At 35.2% G+C, this 19,071-nt stretch overlaps 1 protein-coding gene across 1 annotated transcript in view; it reads right to left on the bottom strand.

Annotated features, from left to right (window-relative positions):
* The window catches only part of COL12A1 (collagen type XII alpha 1 chain), a 113,770-nt gene that overhangs the window by 17,539 nt on the left and 77,160 nt on the right, over positions 1–19,071 (bottom strand). Inside the window, exons 44-56 of the mRNA XM_081035110.1 lie at positions 18,360–18,499; positions 16,067–16,190; positions 15,755–15,898; positions 14,199–14,363; positions 12,875–12,913; positions 12,635–12,773; positions 10,434–10,576; positions 10,001–10,110; positions 6,115–6,264; positions 4,316–4,393; positions 2,883–2,969; positions 1,413–1,466; positions 248–343 (exon numbers count right to left, since the gene is read on the bottom strand). Of these exons, the coding sequence (XP_080891236.1) occupies positions 248–343; positions 1,413–1,466; positions 2,883–2,969; positions 4,316–4,393; positions 6,115–6,264; positions 10,001–10,110; positions 10,434–10,576; positions 12,635–12,773; positions 12,875–12,913; positions 14,199–14,363; positions 15,755–15,898; positions 16,067–16,190; positions 18,360–18,499 (1,469 nt within the window). The remainder of the gene's footprint in view (positions 1–247; positions 344–1,412; positions 1,467–2,882; positions 2,970–4,315; positions 4,394–6,114; positions 6,265–10,000; positions 10,111–10,433; positions 10,577–12,634; positions 12,774–12,874; positions 12,914–14,198; positions 14,364–15,754; positions 15,899–16,066; positions 16,191–18,359; positions 18,500–19,071) is intronic.

Here is a 19,071-nt window from a genome sequence, read left to right as displayed (position 1 = left end):
TGAAAAAAAATTGAAAGGTCAAATAGGTAGCAATAATTTTTTTCTACACAGTTTCATATTATTATATATACTATTTACATATCTGAAATTATAGTCATCATAGGAAGTCATCGCAATGACTCACTTTGTTGAGATCTCTGAGAAAACATTCGTTTGGCAAAACATAGTAAAAAATGTTCCAGTTAAACTCAGTTAAACTCCAGTTAATCCAACATCCTCACTTAATACAGAAAGACTTTGTCCTTACTTGTTCTCCCGGAATAGAGAGTCCATTGGGTCCCTGGGGACCTGGAGGACCCTGGGGGCCTGGAGGACCTGTATCTCCACGAGGCCCAGGGGGGCCCTAAAATACAAAAGAGAAAAACAACCGCAAGTCACATAATGTTCATCCAGTGCTTAACACCCAGTCAGAAACTTGTCATCATAATTCTGAGACACCAATCATACAATCTTCACAAACATTTTAGAATCTATATATCTACAAAAGTATTTATTAATGCCATTCCTTTCTTTTTTTGACTACACATTAAAAGAACAATTGGAAAGTGCAATAAATTCACAAGAACACTTAAATTTCCAAAAGTCCTATTAGAAGTAGATTTTTTTAAGTAAAATACTTTATTGAACATAATATATTCATATATTTATCTACTATATTCATGAGATCAAAGCTCAAATTTCATCGGATTTGATTTATTTTAAGCTAGTCCTGATTTCTCTGAGACTTTGGCTTAATTCTGGAACCAACATATATATAAATCAAGCAAGGAAAGAACAGATATCCACTGAGTAGATAGTCTACGCTTGAGTTTCTTTGCAACGTATGTAGGTGGAAAAGGCACAAACTTGGAGGCAGACAGATCTGGGTTAGCATCGCAGCAGCACCCTTTCCTAACTGAGTTAGTTTATCATTAGTGATATTAGGACAAAAGCAACACATTATCTTCATAATATGTTGCTCCTCAGAAGCTTGAGTTTTTTTGTGGAAGACCAGTGTGGAACAAGTATTCGGGGCCAGTGACCCCCAGAGAATGCATATGTCACACAGCTCTCTCTGAGACAGGTGAAAAACAGAGCTGCAGAACTGTTCCCAGCCCTCTCCAGCTTCCCAGCAGGACTCTGCTCCTTGTAGGGTCTTCTGATTCATGACCACGTCACCCCCTCTGCGTCCCCATGTTGCAGCAGAGCCCTCAGTTTCTTCTGCAGATTTCCCACGTGCAATTCCTACATCAGTGAGATGCTTCATACATTTCTTTCTCTGATCCATCATTTTGACATCCAGAGACAGGGCAGAGGGAATCACATCAATCAAGGTACACTAAACTTGAACTAACTTGCTCAAGGTCACATTCCCCTTAGCCAAAATTTGAACAACCAGATGAAAATTTAAATGCACTCTCAATTATACTTACAATTGCCCCACTGATACCTCTTTCACCTCTGGGACCTTTAGCACCAGGTCCTCCCTAAAATACATAGTAAAAGCACATTTTAGAGTAAATGTAAGGAAAGTAGTAAGAAGTTGATACATAAAAATGGCTTCAAGAAGCAGTACATTCTCCAGACAATCAATGCTTCCCCAGTTACTTACAAAATATTGAAGTAAATATTCATATCATACAAATATCTGGGAAAAGAGAATTTCAAAACTTTGAATATTCTAAGTGTCTCATTTTTACATTCTGAACTTTATTGTTAGCAAAATTTGAAGTTTACTTGAAAATTTGATGTTTATTGGAAAAAGCAAGCATTACTTAAATACAGTAAAGAGAAAAATCAGTTTTGGAATTATATGAATGCATTCTTAAGGAAAAATAATATGCAAAATGAAGAGTATCTCTCAGAATCTCAGAATACGTAGTTTAGTAACAGGAATTCAGATACCACTGAACAAAGAAAAAATAAATATGACAGTGGCATCCAATAATATTATCTTACAGCTAGAGAAAAAATATCTCTGCTTGTCAAACATATGTAAGTCACAGTCAGGATAATTTTATGATTAAAAACATAAGTCAGGTAAATCACTATTAATAAAAAAAAATTATGGTAATTCCAGTGACATCTTGATTCTGTGTATCAGGAGCTGATTTCTAATTAACCTAAAATCAATTTACATTATTTGCTATGACCCACGTATAGTAAAATTTGGTGTTTTGAGGATATCTGAGCCATTTCTATGTTAACTAACCATTTTCTTTAAAGAGGCCAATGTTGCTTAGAAGTATTACTTACGTTCTACAAAACCAGCCCAGGTCAGACGTTGGATTAACTAAATCAAAGCTTCCACGTTATTAATGAGCTCTATCACTGCAATCTTAATGTTTTACCTTAAACTTTCTTGGTCCCCCGCCCCCAAGGAATAGACCTACTCACAGTCTTCTCATTCAAGTTATTCCAAACCTCAATACTTTCAACCAGTGTTTATGATATCGTGACATATGTAAACTATCCTTTTTATACATTGTTCTCATGATATGGCTGTTCGTAAGGTACACATATCCTACATTCTAAACAAGTTGTTCTTGAGTCAGCCTCTCAACCGTGGCTCCATAACATACATACAAGAAGCTTTCAGGAGATGTAGGAATTTTCAAAACCATGTGACTACAGAAAGAAACCCAGATTCATATCTTTAAGAGAAAAGATCTTGACTACTAAGCCCATGTCATTCATTCCTGCATGGCTGGAGAAATGTGTTCAAATGTGTTCAGATGATTCTTCTTGATTTACTCCATTTCAGATCTCAAAACATACCACAAAAATGGTTTGCCATTTGGCTTGCTCTGTCCTAGAAAACACAGATGGCTGGAAGCATTATGCAAAAGAATGATTACCCAAAGATGTAACATGAAAAACTAGGACTGTTTCAGTTTCCTTACCGCAGGGCCTGGTGGTCCTGGAGGCCCAACGCTGTCCTGTGTACATGTGCAAGCATTTGGAAGAGCAGGACATTTTGCTTCATCTCTCTGAAATTTCAAAAGAATATTTACCTATGAACTAAGGGTAAAATAACAACTTCCTTTCCCTACCCCCATTTATCTTATATACACAAGGAAATCTGTTTCCCAACTTGTAGAAATAATTTTTAGCTATCATTACAAATAGTCTTATGTTGAATCTTGCTTTGCTCCTTTGCATCTTTATTTTATGTTTTACTTTAGGAAAACTCACATAACAAACAAATGTTTACAAAACTACCCCTGGTAGTTTTGGACCACTGGCAATATCAACTAATTTTCTCTAATCCAGTGTTAGGAAAATGCTGAATATCTCAGCTACCAATGCCTATTTCACTCAGAATAAAACCTAAAATCCTTTTCATGGCCTGCAAGGTTTTCCAAGCTCTTCAAACCAGAACCTCACCACCTTGGCCTTCTCATTGCTTACCCCTTCCCCCCACCCCATTCTCTCTGCTCCAGCCCCACTGACCTACTGGATGTTTCTCAGATATTTAGAGTACATTGTGGCCTTAGGGCCTTTGCATTTGCAGTTCCCCCTGGCTGGAAAGTTCTTTCTCCATTATCCACATAGTTTGCTCCTTCACTCCACTCAGCTCTCTGCTTAAATCTCACCTTATCACTGAAGGCTGATGGTACTCACCTGGCTATCTATCCCTTTATCCTGATTTGTTTTTCATCTGAGGACTTTTCACTCTATAACACAGTCTATATCTACTTGCTAATTCTTTCTCTCCCGCTGCCTTCCCACTAGAATATTCACTTTTCCCTGCTGGAACCCTAGCACACAAAAGAGTGCCTGGCTTATAATAGGTCCTCAATGAATATTTGTTGAATAAAAAAATGCATACTCATCCTGTGGATGTATGCAGTTCACTGCTTGCCAAAAGCTTCCAATTCATCATCAGCATTCCACATTGTAACTACCACCACTTGCACAGATACTATGGGGGAGAGCCATCATCTCAAAAAGAAATATGGCTATTGCTACCATAAACCTTAGATATCCAGAGATGTGATGGCTTGTTCTGTAAAATGCTGAGACTTTACAAACAATAGGAAGGATTTACAATCAGTGGGTTTACCAAATATGCTGACTCAACAGGACTTTTCTGTCTATGCGTAACCACGCTGGCCCTTAGAGAGAACTTCCAGATGTGTCTTGTGCATTCCTGACTTCCAAGGGAAGGGTGGCTGGCCCAAGCTGTGGTAGCTGCAATGCTCACACATAATCGTGTATCCTGGAGACGCAGTTACGAAGTGCTAATTTCTCTCCCAGACCATCCACATCCGCATCCCCATTATTCCTTGGGGACTAGTAAAACCCAGACAGGATTCCATTCCAGTGTACTTACCTTAGAGGGAATATCACAGCATCTGTCTCTACTGGTCCACACCGGACTGCAGACGATATCAAAATTCTGGATTTGGAACTGCAAACAACCAACAGCAACATCAGCTAAAGATGCATGAGAAACATTCAAATTAACGTTTCTGCATTTTATCCTTTGCCAACCTCTCACAAAGCCTGTCTCAAGGGTACAAGCCCTTGAGAACAATGTGATCCTTACTTCATAAGGAAAGAACATAAAAACCAATGCCTAAGAGAATAAAGTAAATGCATACCTGAAATTCCCACTTCTGATTCACTTCCTTGGCTAAAATGAAATGTTTGATTGAGTTTTGGGTTTTTTTGTTGTTTTTACGAGAACATTAATTTCTTTATTTAAAAATTTATTTCATTAAGAGTTCAAAGACTACACACATTTAAATCAACTCTTAAGAGTCTATATCCTTGTAGAAAAATAACAACAACAACAACAAACTAATTCCTTACTTATTCTAAAATTGATGCTCCTCTTTTTATAAATTCTTACCTAGGGGTTGACTAATACTTTTTATGATTACCTTCAGCTTAACTATTTCAATATAGTACAATCATCCTTTGGTATCCCTGGGAATTAATTCCAGGACCCCCTGCAGATACCAAAATCCACAGATGCTTAAGTCCCTTACAAAAAATGACAATATTTACATATAACCTATGCCCAAATTCTTGTATACTTTAAATCATCTCTTGATTACTTACACCTAGTTCAATGTAAATGCTATGTAAATAGTTGATATAACATATTGGGTAGAGATCAACTTTCTGGAATTTTTTTTCTATTATTTTTGATCCATGGTTGGTTGAATCTGCAGAGGCAAAACCCGCAGATAAGAAGGGCCAATTGTATATAATTTCTATCTTTCTATATTTTAAAATTAAAGCTCTTTTCATAAAAAGGAAAAGATTGTTTAGCTAGAGCAATTATTTTATAACCCCAATATATAGTTGTTCGGTTTAAATATCAAATCAATTAAATAAAAAGTCTGGATTTAATCACAATTACATTAAATTTGCGTTTATTATTTTTACATTGTGGAACAAAAATTTCACTTTGGAATCTAGGAGAAGAAAATTCTGTCTATGGGAGAAAAGCTAAGTTAAATAAATGTAATTTTAAAAAAAAAATAGAAGTAAAAGATGGCAGACTTGCTTTTAGAACAATATTATTATTAATTGACATTTAATATGAACTTAATTAGCCTGTTACAATGAAAACCCTTGATTTAAAATTGTATTACTAGATAGCCTTGTAAATAGGGTTGGCATGCTCCTGCCTCAAGCATGAGCCAGTGAAATCTGTGAGTAATACAGTCAGTTGGCTGCCCTACTACATTGATCTTGCCTGTGAGACAGACAGATGATGACTCCTTCGTGAGAGCATGTGGGCTCTAGTGATGGTCACAGCCAGTGTCCACAAACGCTTCATATCCTGACTGCCCAAATTTGTATTAAGTCACTATCTTTGAACAAAAACATGAATTAAGATCTCACTGATTATCTTGGCAACGATTTGTGTTGTATTCTCCCATTTAGTCCTGTTTCAAGATGACCACATGATGTTCTCTGATGCCTTGACATTTTATTTTGTTTTAGCAATAAAATGCACTATTATATCCTGTCAGTAGCATATTCTCTCAATGTAACTTTTCCAATGTTTCAATTTGACCAAGGAATTTAACAATTTAAAACTCACTGAGAAAATACCGAACAGATTATTTTTAAAACCACACAAGGTACCAAGAAAAATAAAAATGTGTTACTTACTGTGGCTGATTTCCTCTCCCCTTTAAGTAGTTTTCCAAGAATTTCATAACCATCAGTTGTAATATTTCCAGCTTCTTTTATGTCTTTTTCTATAATTTCATAGCAGTCGATGTAAATCTTAACACTTTTTGAGGTCACAACAATATGAACCTACAAAGATCATATGTTTCCATTATAAATTTTCTACCACCAAAAAATTGTCTGACTTCTGCATATTTCAGATCACTGATTTTAAAATGTATTATTTAAGCTATCCTCATCCCAAATCTAGAGTTTTAGACTAAAAATCCAAGATCAAGCTGCAAAATGTTCGTGTCACTTATTAGCAATTTCCAATCAAATGACCCACTTAACCTCCCTGGGTCTCAGTTTTCTTCATCCATATGTACATGCCTAATTCCTTATTCCTACCATGTACTCTTACTGAGATAGTCCAGAAATAAGTAGTAGATGAGGGGACTCTGTAAACTATTAAGAGCTAATTCAAATAAAAGTTAATAAATCATTAATATATTATTATAGTCAGTACAAAGGAGCCTCAAATGTCTTCCACTGATTTTGCTAAATTAAATTTTAATTTATTTCCTAATTTCAGTCAAAAGAACTTGCACATCATATAGCTACCTAACATAGTTAAGAACTAGCGCATATCTTCTATAGAGATTCAGCTCTGGACATCAGTAGATTCAAGATTCAGTTTCCTTACAAGTAAAGAATCTTGTGTTGATTTGTTTTTTTTGTCTGATATTGAGCACATTTGGAATCTTAAGAAATTTATTAGTACAGGTAATAAAACACCTGAATTTCAACAATGTAAAGAATGGTTGTGTGTAATCTTTGAGTTTATAGTTATGTTGATATTTTCCATTTATCACAGCACAAATAGTCAAATAAGCACTTGATGATTATTTTGAAAAGTTTGACTCCAAGTTAAAAGGAACAGAAATTCCCTTAAATACTTTGCATCAATAGCATAAGGACAATCTCTAGAGAAATTTTTAAACAGTAAGTGTTTTTCTCACAGAAAATGACCACCAAAACATTAATTTAGAGTATCTATAAATGATAACTATGAATTATATGTTGTATTTCTATAAAAGTGATCATAGCTTGCTAACAATAAACTTTATACTCCCCCAGCACAATCATCTAATAATGAATTCAAGAAGACCACCATACAAGCATTCCCAAGATATGTATTATCTAGTAAGAACTAAAACTTATTTGTTACCTCTTGTATAAACAATCTCAGAGGCAAATATTACAAAATATTTGAAAAATCAATATCCAGAAAAATTATTTCAAACTCAAAACTTTTAATTTGTAACAAAATTATTCCAAATACACTGGTCACTGATTGCCAGCCATAAAGAAGCACATGCCAAAAACATATTTTGCTACAATTTCTTCCATATGTTTTACTGTATTTTAAATACATACATAATTACATTTTAGAGTGGGCTCTTCATCTGTAGACCTATGTCCCACATATTTAGGGACTATTTCCCAACTGTGAAACATTGTTGGTCACAGACGAGTAGAAAGAAATGGAACATTGTCAACTCATCTCCAATCCCAAGTTCTGTCCTTCCCTAAAACTTCATTTTTCATCTATTCTCCTTTTTTCTCTTATTAGAAACTTCTCACTTGGATCTATGTCATCCATCAATAGACTGGAGACACAAAAAGCTTTTCAAGCGAATTCTCAAAAAGCAATAGCTATCTGCCATTCCTTCCTTATACTCTTTTAGCCTATCCCCTCTCTTCCAAGAGTTCCCCACACGTCATTTTCACTAATTTCCTGCTATCCAAGCATTACACATTACCCAAAAGATTGAAGGATTTCAGTTACCACACTACATGGAAAATGAAAAATGAGTGTTTTGTATCCTTGGATCAATAAAGAATACAAATAGCCAATAGTGGTTGAATTTGGTACTTTAATTGATGGTATAAATGAGAGTATGTGAAAAGAATGGGATGGAAGAATGGAGGGGGAAAAGAATACAATAAAAAAGTAGAGGAGAAACTAATAAAAGAAACATATCATGGTTTAAAAAAAGAAGGTAGAGAATTTGAGGAGAGAACAGAGCTTGAGAGAAGGATAAAGAAGAGGCACTATATAAAAGCTAAGAATATACGTACCTCTCTATAAAAGCAAATAAGGGAGGAAATGTCAAAAAAATATCTTGATTTGCAATAATTAATGACTGTCACCATAGACCTCTGCAAAATACTGCCTTTTTTTTGCTCAAGTAAAATGAAGCATTTGATGAAAGTTTGAAAATTAAAAAAATAATAGTCCCTAAATGGTTATCAGTTGGCTAATAGAAAACTAAATTTCTAGTATCTTCAGTGGCTATGGAAGGAAAAATGAAGTAGTCTTTTTGAGTGATTTACTCAAATGTAAGTTTAATAGATGTATCAAGGAGCCAAAAAAGTCCATATGAATTTTGCCAGATTCAACAGTGGATAAGGAGCGGTTGAAGCCAATATTTGTCAAATTAGAATTTGCTTTCCCAATGAGGTATTTATTTTATCACCCTTCACCATGAACATCTATAAACTATTAAGTGGATATGCTATTATAATTAAAAATCTTTGTTTTTCCTTCACTGTTCCTTTGCTTCTCACTAATGTGTACATTGCACCTCTTTGAGCTCCATGAGAAGAGTTCCTGGCTATCCTTAGCAAGAATCTGATTAATGAATAAGAAACACATTCCGGAAAGAAACCAAGATTCTCAGGAATAGAATCCACAAGAAATACAGCTAACCCTACTCAAATGCAGAAAAGTTCTTCCATTTTCATTTGAGAATCATAGTGAACTAGAAATATTTGTCTTCTATGTATGGGGACTAACTTTCTTACTGTCATCTTGGAGAAATTTTAGATCACTTGTGCAATAAATGATATTCTTCCTTTAACTTAATCAATAAAGAAATATCATTAAAAAGTCCATTGCTAATCTACATTGTTCTCTTCATTTCTAATGTTCCAAATTTCATTATTTTTATATGTCAATTCATTATCTTTTAAAAACCCGATAGAAAGTCTTTATTATCCTTGGATGTTGACATACAAAAAATTAAGATCAACAAAAATAGACAATACCCTCAGAATGCATCCTAGAACTTTTAATAATATTTTTCAGAGAATTCATAAGTGTGTTCATGTGGAAATTAATCTCATAAACAATTATTTTGGTGGATAATGATAAGTTTTAGACTGGCATGTTTGTAACTTTATAATAAACAAGCAAGCTTACTTGTCTCTATAAAATAACACTATCAATTAAAATACAATCCACAAAAATTAAGCTTTTGAAACAAAATCATGTAGGGGTTCACAATAAATGGTAGGTAGAAAAAATAGGCATACAATATTGTATATGCTACATAACTCAAATTTTGAAAAGATATTAGCATTCAAAGTATGTCAAAATGTTAAAAATAGTTGTCTCTTGATTAGTAAAATTATTGTTTTATTTTAAATTTTCTTATTTGGGTTAATGAAATTCTCTCAGATTTTGTTTTTAATTTAGTTTTTCTAGATTATTATATATTTTTCTCAATTGTAGTTGACACTCAATATTATATTAGTCTCAGGCATACAGTACAGTGGTTAGACATTTATATAAATTACAAAGTAATCCCCCCAATAAATTTAGTACCTTCTTGAAACTATACATAGTTATTACAATATTACTGACTATATTCCTTATGCTACAAAATAGTGATGAGGATGTAAATATTTTGTTTTTCAAAAGATATAGCCTATGTTTCTACCAATTTCACATGACATTTTAACAAATAATAAAATTAATTAATTTAAAGTTTTGTCATATTCTTTTCTCTATAAATAACCAGATAACCCTATTTTTTACCTTATGAAAACTTCCATAAAATAATGTCTTCACTTCTTCTGTGTCAAATGTAACAGTCTGCACCTCACCTCTTGTATCCTTGTTAAAGAATGATAATGTCTTGCTAGAAGCTGTAATCAACACATAGTTGCTATTAAATCATATGCATGGTATATTTTACATTGAAAGTATTAACATATAATTCTTGTTGGAGAGGTTTCTAAAAAATACAATAATTTCAGTTGAGATAAAATATAATTAGAACATATACCAATATGTTATATTTTTAAAACTTTAAACATAAAAGCATATATCAAGTAAATACACACATATATATATGTATGTATATACGTATATATATTTAGAAGCCTCTTAAAGACAAAAGAGAAGGAAATAGAAAACACGATAAAAAAATATGTATGTTTGTGCCTTAAAATAAGATAAAAATCCTTACGGTCTGCTATCACTCCAACTTGTGGTTTGTAGTCTCTGTCTGTAATTTGCCAAATTGCAAAAGGATCACTGGGAGTTTCTGGGAGAAGTCTGAATAATAATATAATCGTGTATGAAGGAGGGAGTCCATTTGGGTGTAGATCTCTGTTGGTTAATACGAAATAAGTAAATTAATTACTTAATAAGGATTTCTCACAAGAAATAGAGAATATTTCAAATCTTTGGACCAGAATCTCATCATGGGCAGTATTAGACGTCATTTATAATAATCTGCTTACATAAAAGAAAGGAAAAATTCACGAAAAACATCAAAAGAACACTAAAGGCCAATTATGTAAGTAGTAATAGAATATTTATAATCTGATAAAGTCACAAAGTCTGGAAAATTGCCAAATGGTCTTTTATCCTACTGTTAATAACCAATGTTTTCTAGACACATAAATGATTACAAAACTATATAATAACTTTAGAGTGATAAACATTATATCTATGGATCTAATTTAAAGAAAATAAATCTTACTAAATATACTTAATTTCCAATGTCAGGGGTATGAGATCATAAATAAGATGGTTTTAATTTCTCCCTCTGTATCTCTAACAGTTTTTACACTTCCAAATTCCTCCCTTGAAATAAAATAAATCAAATAATCTCCAGAAGCTCACATGTTCCCAAAAATAAAACCAGTAATAAAAGTTAAGGGCATGTACATGTGCAAACGTTTAGTGGTGATAAAGGGAAATGATTCAATTAAAAGGAAATGTTTCTTGGCTCTAAGGCTGTAAGACAAAAAAATGTGGTTCCATGTGTTCTTCCAGATTTGAGTCAATTATTCAGGGAGAATCTTTGAAGCAGAATTGATGGTTTTCTGTCTGAGACCACTTAATAACACTTTATCTGAAGGTAGGAAAAAGGCCCTGATAATCAACTCTTAGGAGCTATTTGTTCACGAATTTTGACATAGGGCACAGAATTTCTCTTGAGATTTCATGTCCTTGTACCATGCCACTGGTACTTCTGGAATGCAATGCTGCCTTGCTTCTTAAAACATATGTTCTGGGCAAGCTGCTGTGATGTCTTCTTCATGCTAAAAAACACTACTATCTTCATAATATACCATGTTAAAAATAATATCTTCTCCATATTAATTCATGTCTAACCTTGTCCATTTTTCTCCTTCTTTCTCAATGAGTGCTTATGAAAAAAGTAATTGTATTTATGCTTCTTTCAGCCATAAATTCTGACTCTTGAGTGGACTATAGGCTACTGTTAGTTAAAATGTAGGTATCGTATCTTGAGACAGTGAGAGTTAAACACTGGGTATTAAGGTTTACTGAAAAACCTAAAACTGCAAACCAACGTGGTTAACCATAAAAGAGTTAGGAACTTACAGTGTGGTCAAACTACAACAATATGATCTCTGCGTCCTTAAAAGAAATTCATTTTTGTTTTAATCTGAATTTTCCGTCAGCTTTCCCAAAGCATTTCAAATTTCAGGCAGCATTTTCTGACCCTGTCCTAAGTTACTGAAAGCTTTATTTCTTCTTGTTCTTTTCTCTCTACAAGTTGCCAGACACATATTTCTCAAGACTAAAATGTTTTCATTCTAATGAATAAGAAGTGCATGTTTTGGTTATCATACCAGGTGCAAACTTTCATGAAGTAAAACAACGATATCTCCAGCTACCCAACAGATTGCCAGAGCAATCTAACCGCTGCCTGTCTGAACATGGACAAGCAAAACTGCTGCGGTCTTTCATCTTCTGGAAGTCTGAAACACTGAAAAGAATGCTGCTCTCATTTTGCACTTATTTCATCCAGTCCTCTGCACCAGGGGGGAAATATGTTCAAAATAACAAGCTGCCTTCCTGTGCAAACAACCTCCCTTAGAAAAAGTATAACTACGATCTTAGCCTTAAATTCAAAAGGGTCAGTAGCCATAATATTGCAGAATCTTAGTTCTGAAAAGGCCAAGGCTTAGTTCTAGTTCTGAAAAGGCCAAGGCTTGAGTCCTAGTCTCATGTGTGACCTGATGGAAGATACTTAATCCAACTATATTGAAGGAAATTAAACCAGGTCATACATGAGGAATCTTCTGACAATTCTGAAATTCTAGGATTCTGAGAAGGCAGCAAAGATTCTGAGAGCCTCAGAAAAGAGTCTGGCCAATTATAATGAAAAGAAGCTTTTGTTGGTATACTTACACTGTAGGCTGATTTACAAAGGCATTCTTCTGAAGCCTGTATGCTGAGTAGCTGGGAAAAGACCCTGACTCCAAAGAAACTCCTTGTACAGATGCAAAATTCTTTTCCGTCAGGTTGTATGCTTCAAGCATCTTAAAACCTTTACATCAGAAAAGAAAAGAAAATGTTGAACCTAGGTTATTTAAATTATTTGATTGTTTAAATCCTGAAATAAATTAGCCCAAGGGTATAAATGCTTACCTGGTGAGGTGTAGCCATCCAAATAAATGAGAGGACAACCTGTAATATACAATGTTCTTTAAGTATGATTCACCAACATGATATGCAAACATTGTACATGTACAGAAAGCAGCACTGTATGTGTATCAAGTAATGAAATTGTTCATACATTTATAAAAACTTCTTGCATGTAGGAGAAATTAAACTATTGACCACTATAAACAGTGTTTTCTGAACATTCTCCAGCCCAATTGGAATTTTACAAGGTTCTGAAGAACAATAAAAAAGAGTTAAAGTGAAAAAAAATTCAGATGTTCTTTAATAAAGAACTTTTCACCCAGGGAATTTTAGATTTATGTAAAAGCAGGAGTCTGTCCCTAGTCAACCCTCTTTTCTACCAAGCCCCCGAGCCTCAGGCTACCTACCGAACCTCATGTAACAGTGACAGTCAGTGACAGTGTACAAAAGTTTTTCACCATGGGTGCCCTAAAGCCCAGGATACCAAAGAGTGGCTTTCAGGACCAGCTGGGATGGAAGGAACTACAACTGTAGTTCCCTATCCACTTTCACCAGTGCTGAGCTTTCAGGTCAGTTTTCAGAGTAAACCACTGGCATTTGTCTACTACTGCCACCTCTCACCAGAGTTCTGAGTTTTTAATACAATGTTTAAAAGGTAAAAATATAACACTTGTAAAGCATAACCATGCTTAGGATCGGGAGTCTAGACTAGCCACATATCTGTCTCCCAAATTTAATATTCCAAGAATCGGTGCTAAAGGATGCGGAAGAGGATAAATTGACAAATAACCAATCTTTTGTCCTTCACTGTATTTTAAAAGTTGAACTTGAGATCTTGTTATAACAAGAAAAATTTACACCCCAAAAAACAAATGGGAACCAATGAATTTCTATGGAGCACACATGCACAAGTCAGTTTTTTCATTGCTCCCTGAAGCACAGATGTTGACAAAACAAATACCAATTGATTACTAATAGGGAAAACCTTCATCTCACAGAAACGTTTCTATAAATGCATTCCTAAGCTGAAGATTAATTTACTCGAATGTCACAGGCATCAGGATGGTGGAAAAAGGACATACTAAAACACTTTATTTCCATACAAGGAATATATTACATCTTCAACAAGGCTAAAAATGGACTTCTGACAAGCACACACTTAGCGTGATCTCAATAGGAACAATGATTCATCAGGTTCTCAAGTGATTTCCCAGGATCTGTTTATGCACAGACTTGATCCCATAAGGAGAGGGAATGACCTACTAAGGTTTTTTTTTTTTTTTTTCACAACAAGTGAGACTGTAGATCCATGTGGATCATGACTTACTTGACGTGGCAGTTTCACAAACAAATGTAATGAGGTTGTCCTCGATCTTCTCGAAAGATTCGAAGTCATCCACAATAAACACGTGCCGCTCGCTGGGTTTGCTGGCTATGTTGGCAAGCTCGTTGTACTCAACATCAGCTACACCAACGACGAAGACACTGAACCCTGCAGAGCAGCATCACAGCATGAGTTCCACAACACAGCCCTTCTTCTGTCTTTCACTGTTTAAGCAACTCAAAAAGCAATCTTGTCAGCAATGATGCCGCATTTTCTCAGCATATGCAGGAAGTCCTTCTAATTGACGTCAACTCTCTTTCATGAATCTGTACTTTTTCCAGGTCTTCCTACTCTCTGGCTAATAAAAGTCAGTTAATTGGATTTGCTAGAATAAAATCCTAACAATTCAAACATTTTAACAGCACAAAGACTTAGTCAGCATGGTGCACATTTCCTGACAGAGATCCACAGTCCTAATATACTCATGAATTCAGCATCTCTCTTAGGCACCCTTTACCTTTTAGGCTGATGTGACTCAGAAACCAAGAATGGGCTCATTTTAAAATTTGATTCTGATTTTCTCAACAAACTCAGGCTCAAAGGCAGCATTTTGCTCACTTTTAAAATGGAATCTACAACTCCTACTGGCAATAAACTTTCATTTATTTAGGTTAATACAAATAAAGTTTTCACTCCAAAAGCTTAATTTGACTGTAAAAAAATAAACTGTATAAGGAATTAGTTATATATAAATATGGTAACTTCAGGAGTAAGCATTCATAATCCCAAACTTAAATCAGCTAGGCGCACAAAATACACGGAAATCTGCTCAAAGTACATAACATAATGGCAATGATTTATAAAAAGATCAGTGCAATTCCCTGGAACAAAGTACTCTACAATACCACAATAGATAATGCATAGCATAGAATTCTCCCTAGAATATGTACTTGGACCTTGGCTGCACGTGAGGGGTGGGGAGTAATGCAAGTACTGGAAAGACCTAGTTTCATCTCCAATAATCCTAAATAACTAATCCAAAGGGCAGTGTTGCCTGCAGCTTTCAGGATGTTTGGTGGCCAAGATCTCCCCTAGAGACATCTCCCTGAGGCCTGGCTACTCCTCCTTTGCAGTGTACCTTCCAGCAGTCTGCTTAGGGCCTGCATCTGCAAGGCTGTGCTCAAATAAAAGCCTCCCTATGTCTCTCCTTACACAGGAACCAGCATCAAGACTCACTTCTGCTATGGCAGGAAACCAGCTCTGGGATCATCCATCATTGCATTCTGTGGCTTTCCAGCCACCGAGGGGAAATATAGTTTGCTGTTTGACAGCCCCTGGGTCACATCTTATACAAAGACCACACCATAGTATTTTTGAGCAATTACCAACCATTCCATAATTAAATATAAACTAACATGATGAGGGTAGAGAGTACAAATTATACAGGAACAAGAAAGTGAAATCAGTAATTTGGGATGGTTTGCAATCATTCTTGAACATTTAAAACTGTTAAAATAATGAGTACAATCACTAGACATCAAATTCATGCTTGGGCTTACCTGACTGCTGGATGACGAAAGCTGCCTTCTTGACCTCGTCCTGTGACCGACCATCTGTGACCACAACCAGCACCTTGGGGACATTCTTCCTCATGCCACTCTCCCAGGTCAAGACCTTTTCCTTGATAAATGTGAGAGCCTTACCTACAGAGTATGGAATATTTTAGTATCACCTCAGTGCAAATTATCCAAATGCTGTTAGTCACACCCAACTGATAAGAATTTGAATATTAGAGTGAGATGGTACACTCAGTTTTAGCACTCCGAATGCTTAAGAGAGTGAAGGTCTACGTGTACTCCAATTAACTGTACCTGTTCTTGTGTTTCCTCCTCTGTACCTAATATTCTGGAGAGCCCCAAGGGCTAGGGCCTTGTCATTGTACGTGTTCAGCTTGAACTCAGACTTCACCTCATCACTGTACTGCACAAATGAGACCTGAAAGAAAATGTGGTTTGGCAGTGAAGGTAAGTCATCTCTTTTTATATTTCAATTTTTCCATGAGTCCTCTAGCTGCAGAATAGGAAAAATAAGAAGCACCTCAGACCTGACAGAAGAGTATAAGCTCTTTATAGCTAGTATCATAACACTGACTAAATTAAGTTCTCATTAATTTCCATAATTTCTAATCTTTAATTAAATTGAGAATAATTGATATTAAAATGTAAATACATGGTACGTATATGGTACCGTTCTCTAGGATATAGGAAGGGATAGGTAAAACTGGGGAACAGTGAGTCTCCTGAATTAGAAATGAGAACACACCATCTTGAACTCAAATGTTGACTAAACATTTGGTTCTTAGTCAATTGCTCCTTCTCACCAACTACATCCATTCTTTATGGTAATATAAAAATGTCACATGTGTGATAATCAGCACTCATCACAGATTTAGTGGTAGTATGATTTAGTGGAAACAGTACAGACTTTGTAGTCAAGATTAATTGGACTGAAATCTGAGCTCTGCCAATTAATAGCCCTGTGACATTGGGCAATTTCCCAATACCGTGTTTCCCCGAAAATAAGACCTAGCCGGACAATCAGCTCTAATGTGTCTTTTGAAGCAAAAATTAATATAAAACCTGGTCTTATTTTACTATAAGACCCGGTCTTATCTAACATAAAACCGAGTCTTATATTAATTTTTGCTCCAAAAGACGCAGTAGAGCTGATTGTCCGGCTAGGTCTTATTTTCAGGGAAACACGGTATTTCTGGGCTTTGGTCTCCTCATCAGTAAAATTGAGATAACTATACTTACTTTCTAGGATTGTTTTAAGAACTAGTAATCATTTATACAAAGTAGCTGGCTCATCTACGTTAATAAAATACAATAGCAATTTTTATTTTTAATACAAATTTCTAAAATGATGAAAACATGACTTAGTTGTTGACATTAAATTGAGAATATAACTAGCCTGATTTTTTCTTGGGTTAGAACTACATCCACAAGGTTATTTGGGGTTTTGAAATTTAGTATATTCCATAAAGCACTCTTCCATAAAAGAAGACATGATTTGTTTATGAAATTATTTGTGATTTATGTCAAAATCTCTTATTTTCATAATGTGTCTAAGATGCCACAGTGAAAAAGTACAAGTTGCCAAAATAAAGAAAATTCACCGAAAGGAATGGGGAAGGAACAAAGAGAATTCAAAAGAATACTAACACAATACAGTCTTGCTTTAAGGAGTCAATGATTTAGACAAAAGAGAATTGCACAAATGATGACAATATACAGTGATACTTGCTGTAACAGTAATACAGACAAAAATCCTTCAGGAGCAAGGAATGCCTAAAGCCATCAAGGAAACCTCTCTAGAAAAACTGGGATTGGAAGTGGGCCTTCAAGGTTGCGGAAGGCAAGAAATAGCTAATAACAACTAATCAGGGTCTTGGAGAGGTCTAGGAAGACCCCCCGGAAATAGTTTCGAGCAACTGGACCTGAGTGCTCAGTTCACACCTACATTGAGATTAGTGGAGGAGATTCTCTGTTTTATAGATAGTTACGGCTAAATGATGAAGTTTTTTTGAGGCCCCTCATAGAAAGATAAACTTCTCTAAGTTCCTACTGTAATGAAACAAATTCTTTTGGAGTAATTCTACAAGATCGTTGGTAGTTATTTTAGGGAAACAAATGAAATACCCTTTGAGTCAATAATGGCCGTTCTTCTGGTCAAGGTAATACCTGCAATGCCATGACAGAGGGGCCAGCAGGATTCCACACACCCACCCCAGTCACAATTCAACACTGAATCCTCTGACTGAACAGAGTGCGACATTCACAATGCATTTAATTTTCAGAACATCAGATGACCTTAGATGGAAATGTACCATTGTCAGAGTTTTAAGCTGGAAGTAGGATCAGAATCCCCTAAATTCTCCAACAGGAATCTCTTCTAGCCAAAGAGAGTACTGAGAGGAATGTTTAGTCTTCTGTTTATTTATCAGTGATGCCCAACTCCTTCCCAAAAATACATGTGTAATGAAAATAGCAAATAAGAGTCAAAACGTAATTTGTACTAAAAAGTCTTTCTACTTAAAAAGAGGAGTTCGAAGGGAACAGCAAGACATGACAAGTGAACAGCCACCGAGAAAACGACACTGACCTGAATTCCAGCAGGATTGACTTCATCAAAGGCTCCCACAGTATTGAAGATAAACTTTACAACTTTGTTAAAATTATCATCCCCGATACTCCAGGAAGCATCAGTCAAGAATACAATATCTGCCTTGGCCCCTTTGCATACTAGAAAGAAAAAAAAAAATCCGAGGAAGCCCCAAATCTCATGACTTCCTTCATTCAAGTAAAATTACTTAACTAAGAAATGCAGTCCAACACCTTGCTACTCAAAGTGTGGTTCAGCAGCATAGTATCCCCTTCTTAGAAATGCAGAATCCTGGGCCCTACCCCAGAGTTCCTAAATCAGAATCAGCAATAACAAGATGCCCAGTTGATTCCTATGAGCAATAAAATGTGAGAGGCACCAGTCTAACTGGTCCTCAATTTTCGCTCTGGAATTACTTCATCTGCTTAGTTCCATATGTAAATGTATGCTTTTTCCTCCTGGAACTTTCTGAGTAGCTTCAAATAATAAATGGGGAGGAAATCAAATGTAAAGCAATGACATTCAGAACTTAAGAACAGCTATCAGTGGATTTGGAGATGTTGTGTATAATTACCAAATATTTGGTGCAAAAAAGGTGTCTTTTCGTTTTAAACTAGGCCAATTAAGAATCCTATGGAGGGAACAAAGGGATTGAATAAAATCAATATCTTTAATTTAAATCTTCAAACTGGGAGGCTGAAAAAAATTCTGC

The sequence above is a fragment of the Rhinolophus hipposideros genome, assembly GCF_964194185.1.
Source record: "Rhinolophus hipposideros genome assembly, chromosome: 3".
Classification (NCBI taxonomy): Eukaryota; Metazoa; Chordata; class Mammalia; order Chiroptera; family Rhinolophidae; genus Rhinolophus; species Rhinolophus hipposideros.
This window is presented reverse-complemented; position numbering and strand designations above follow the sequence as displayed.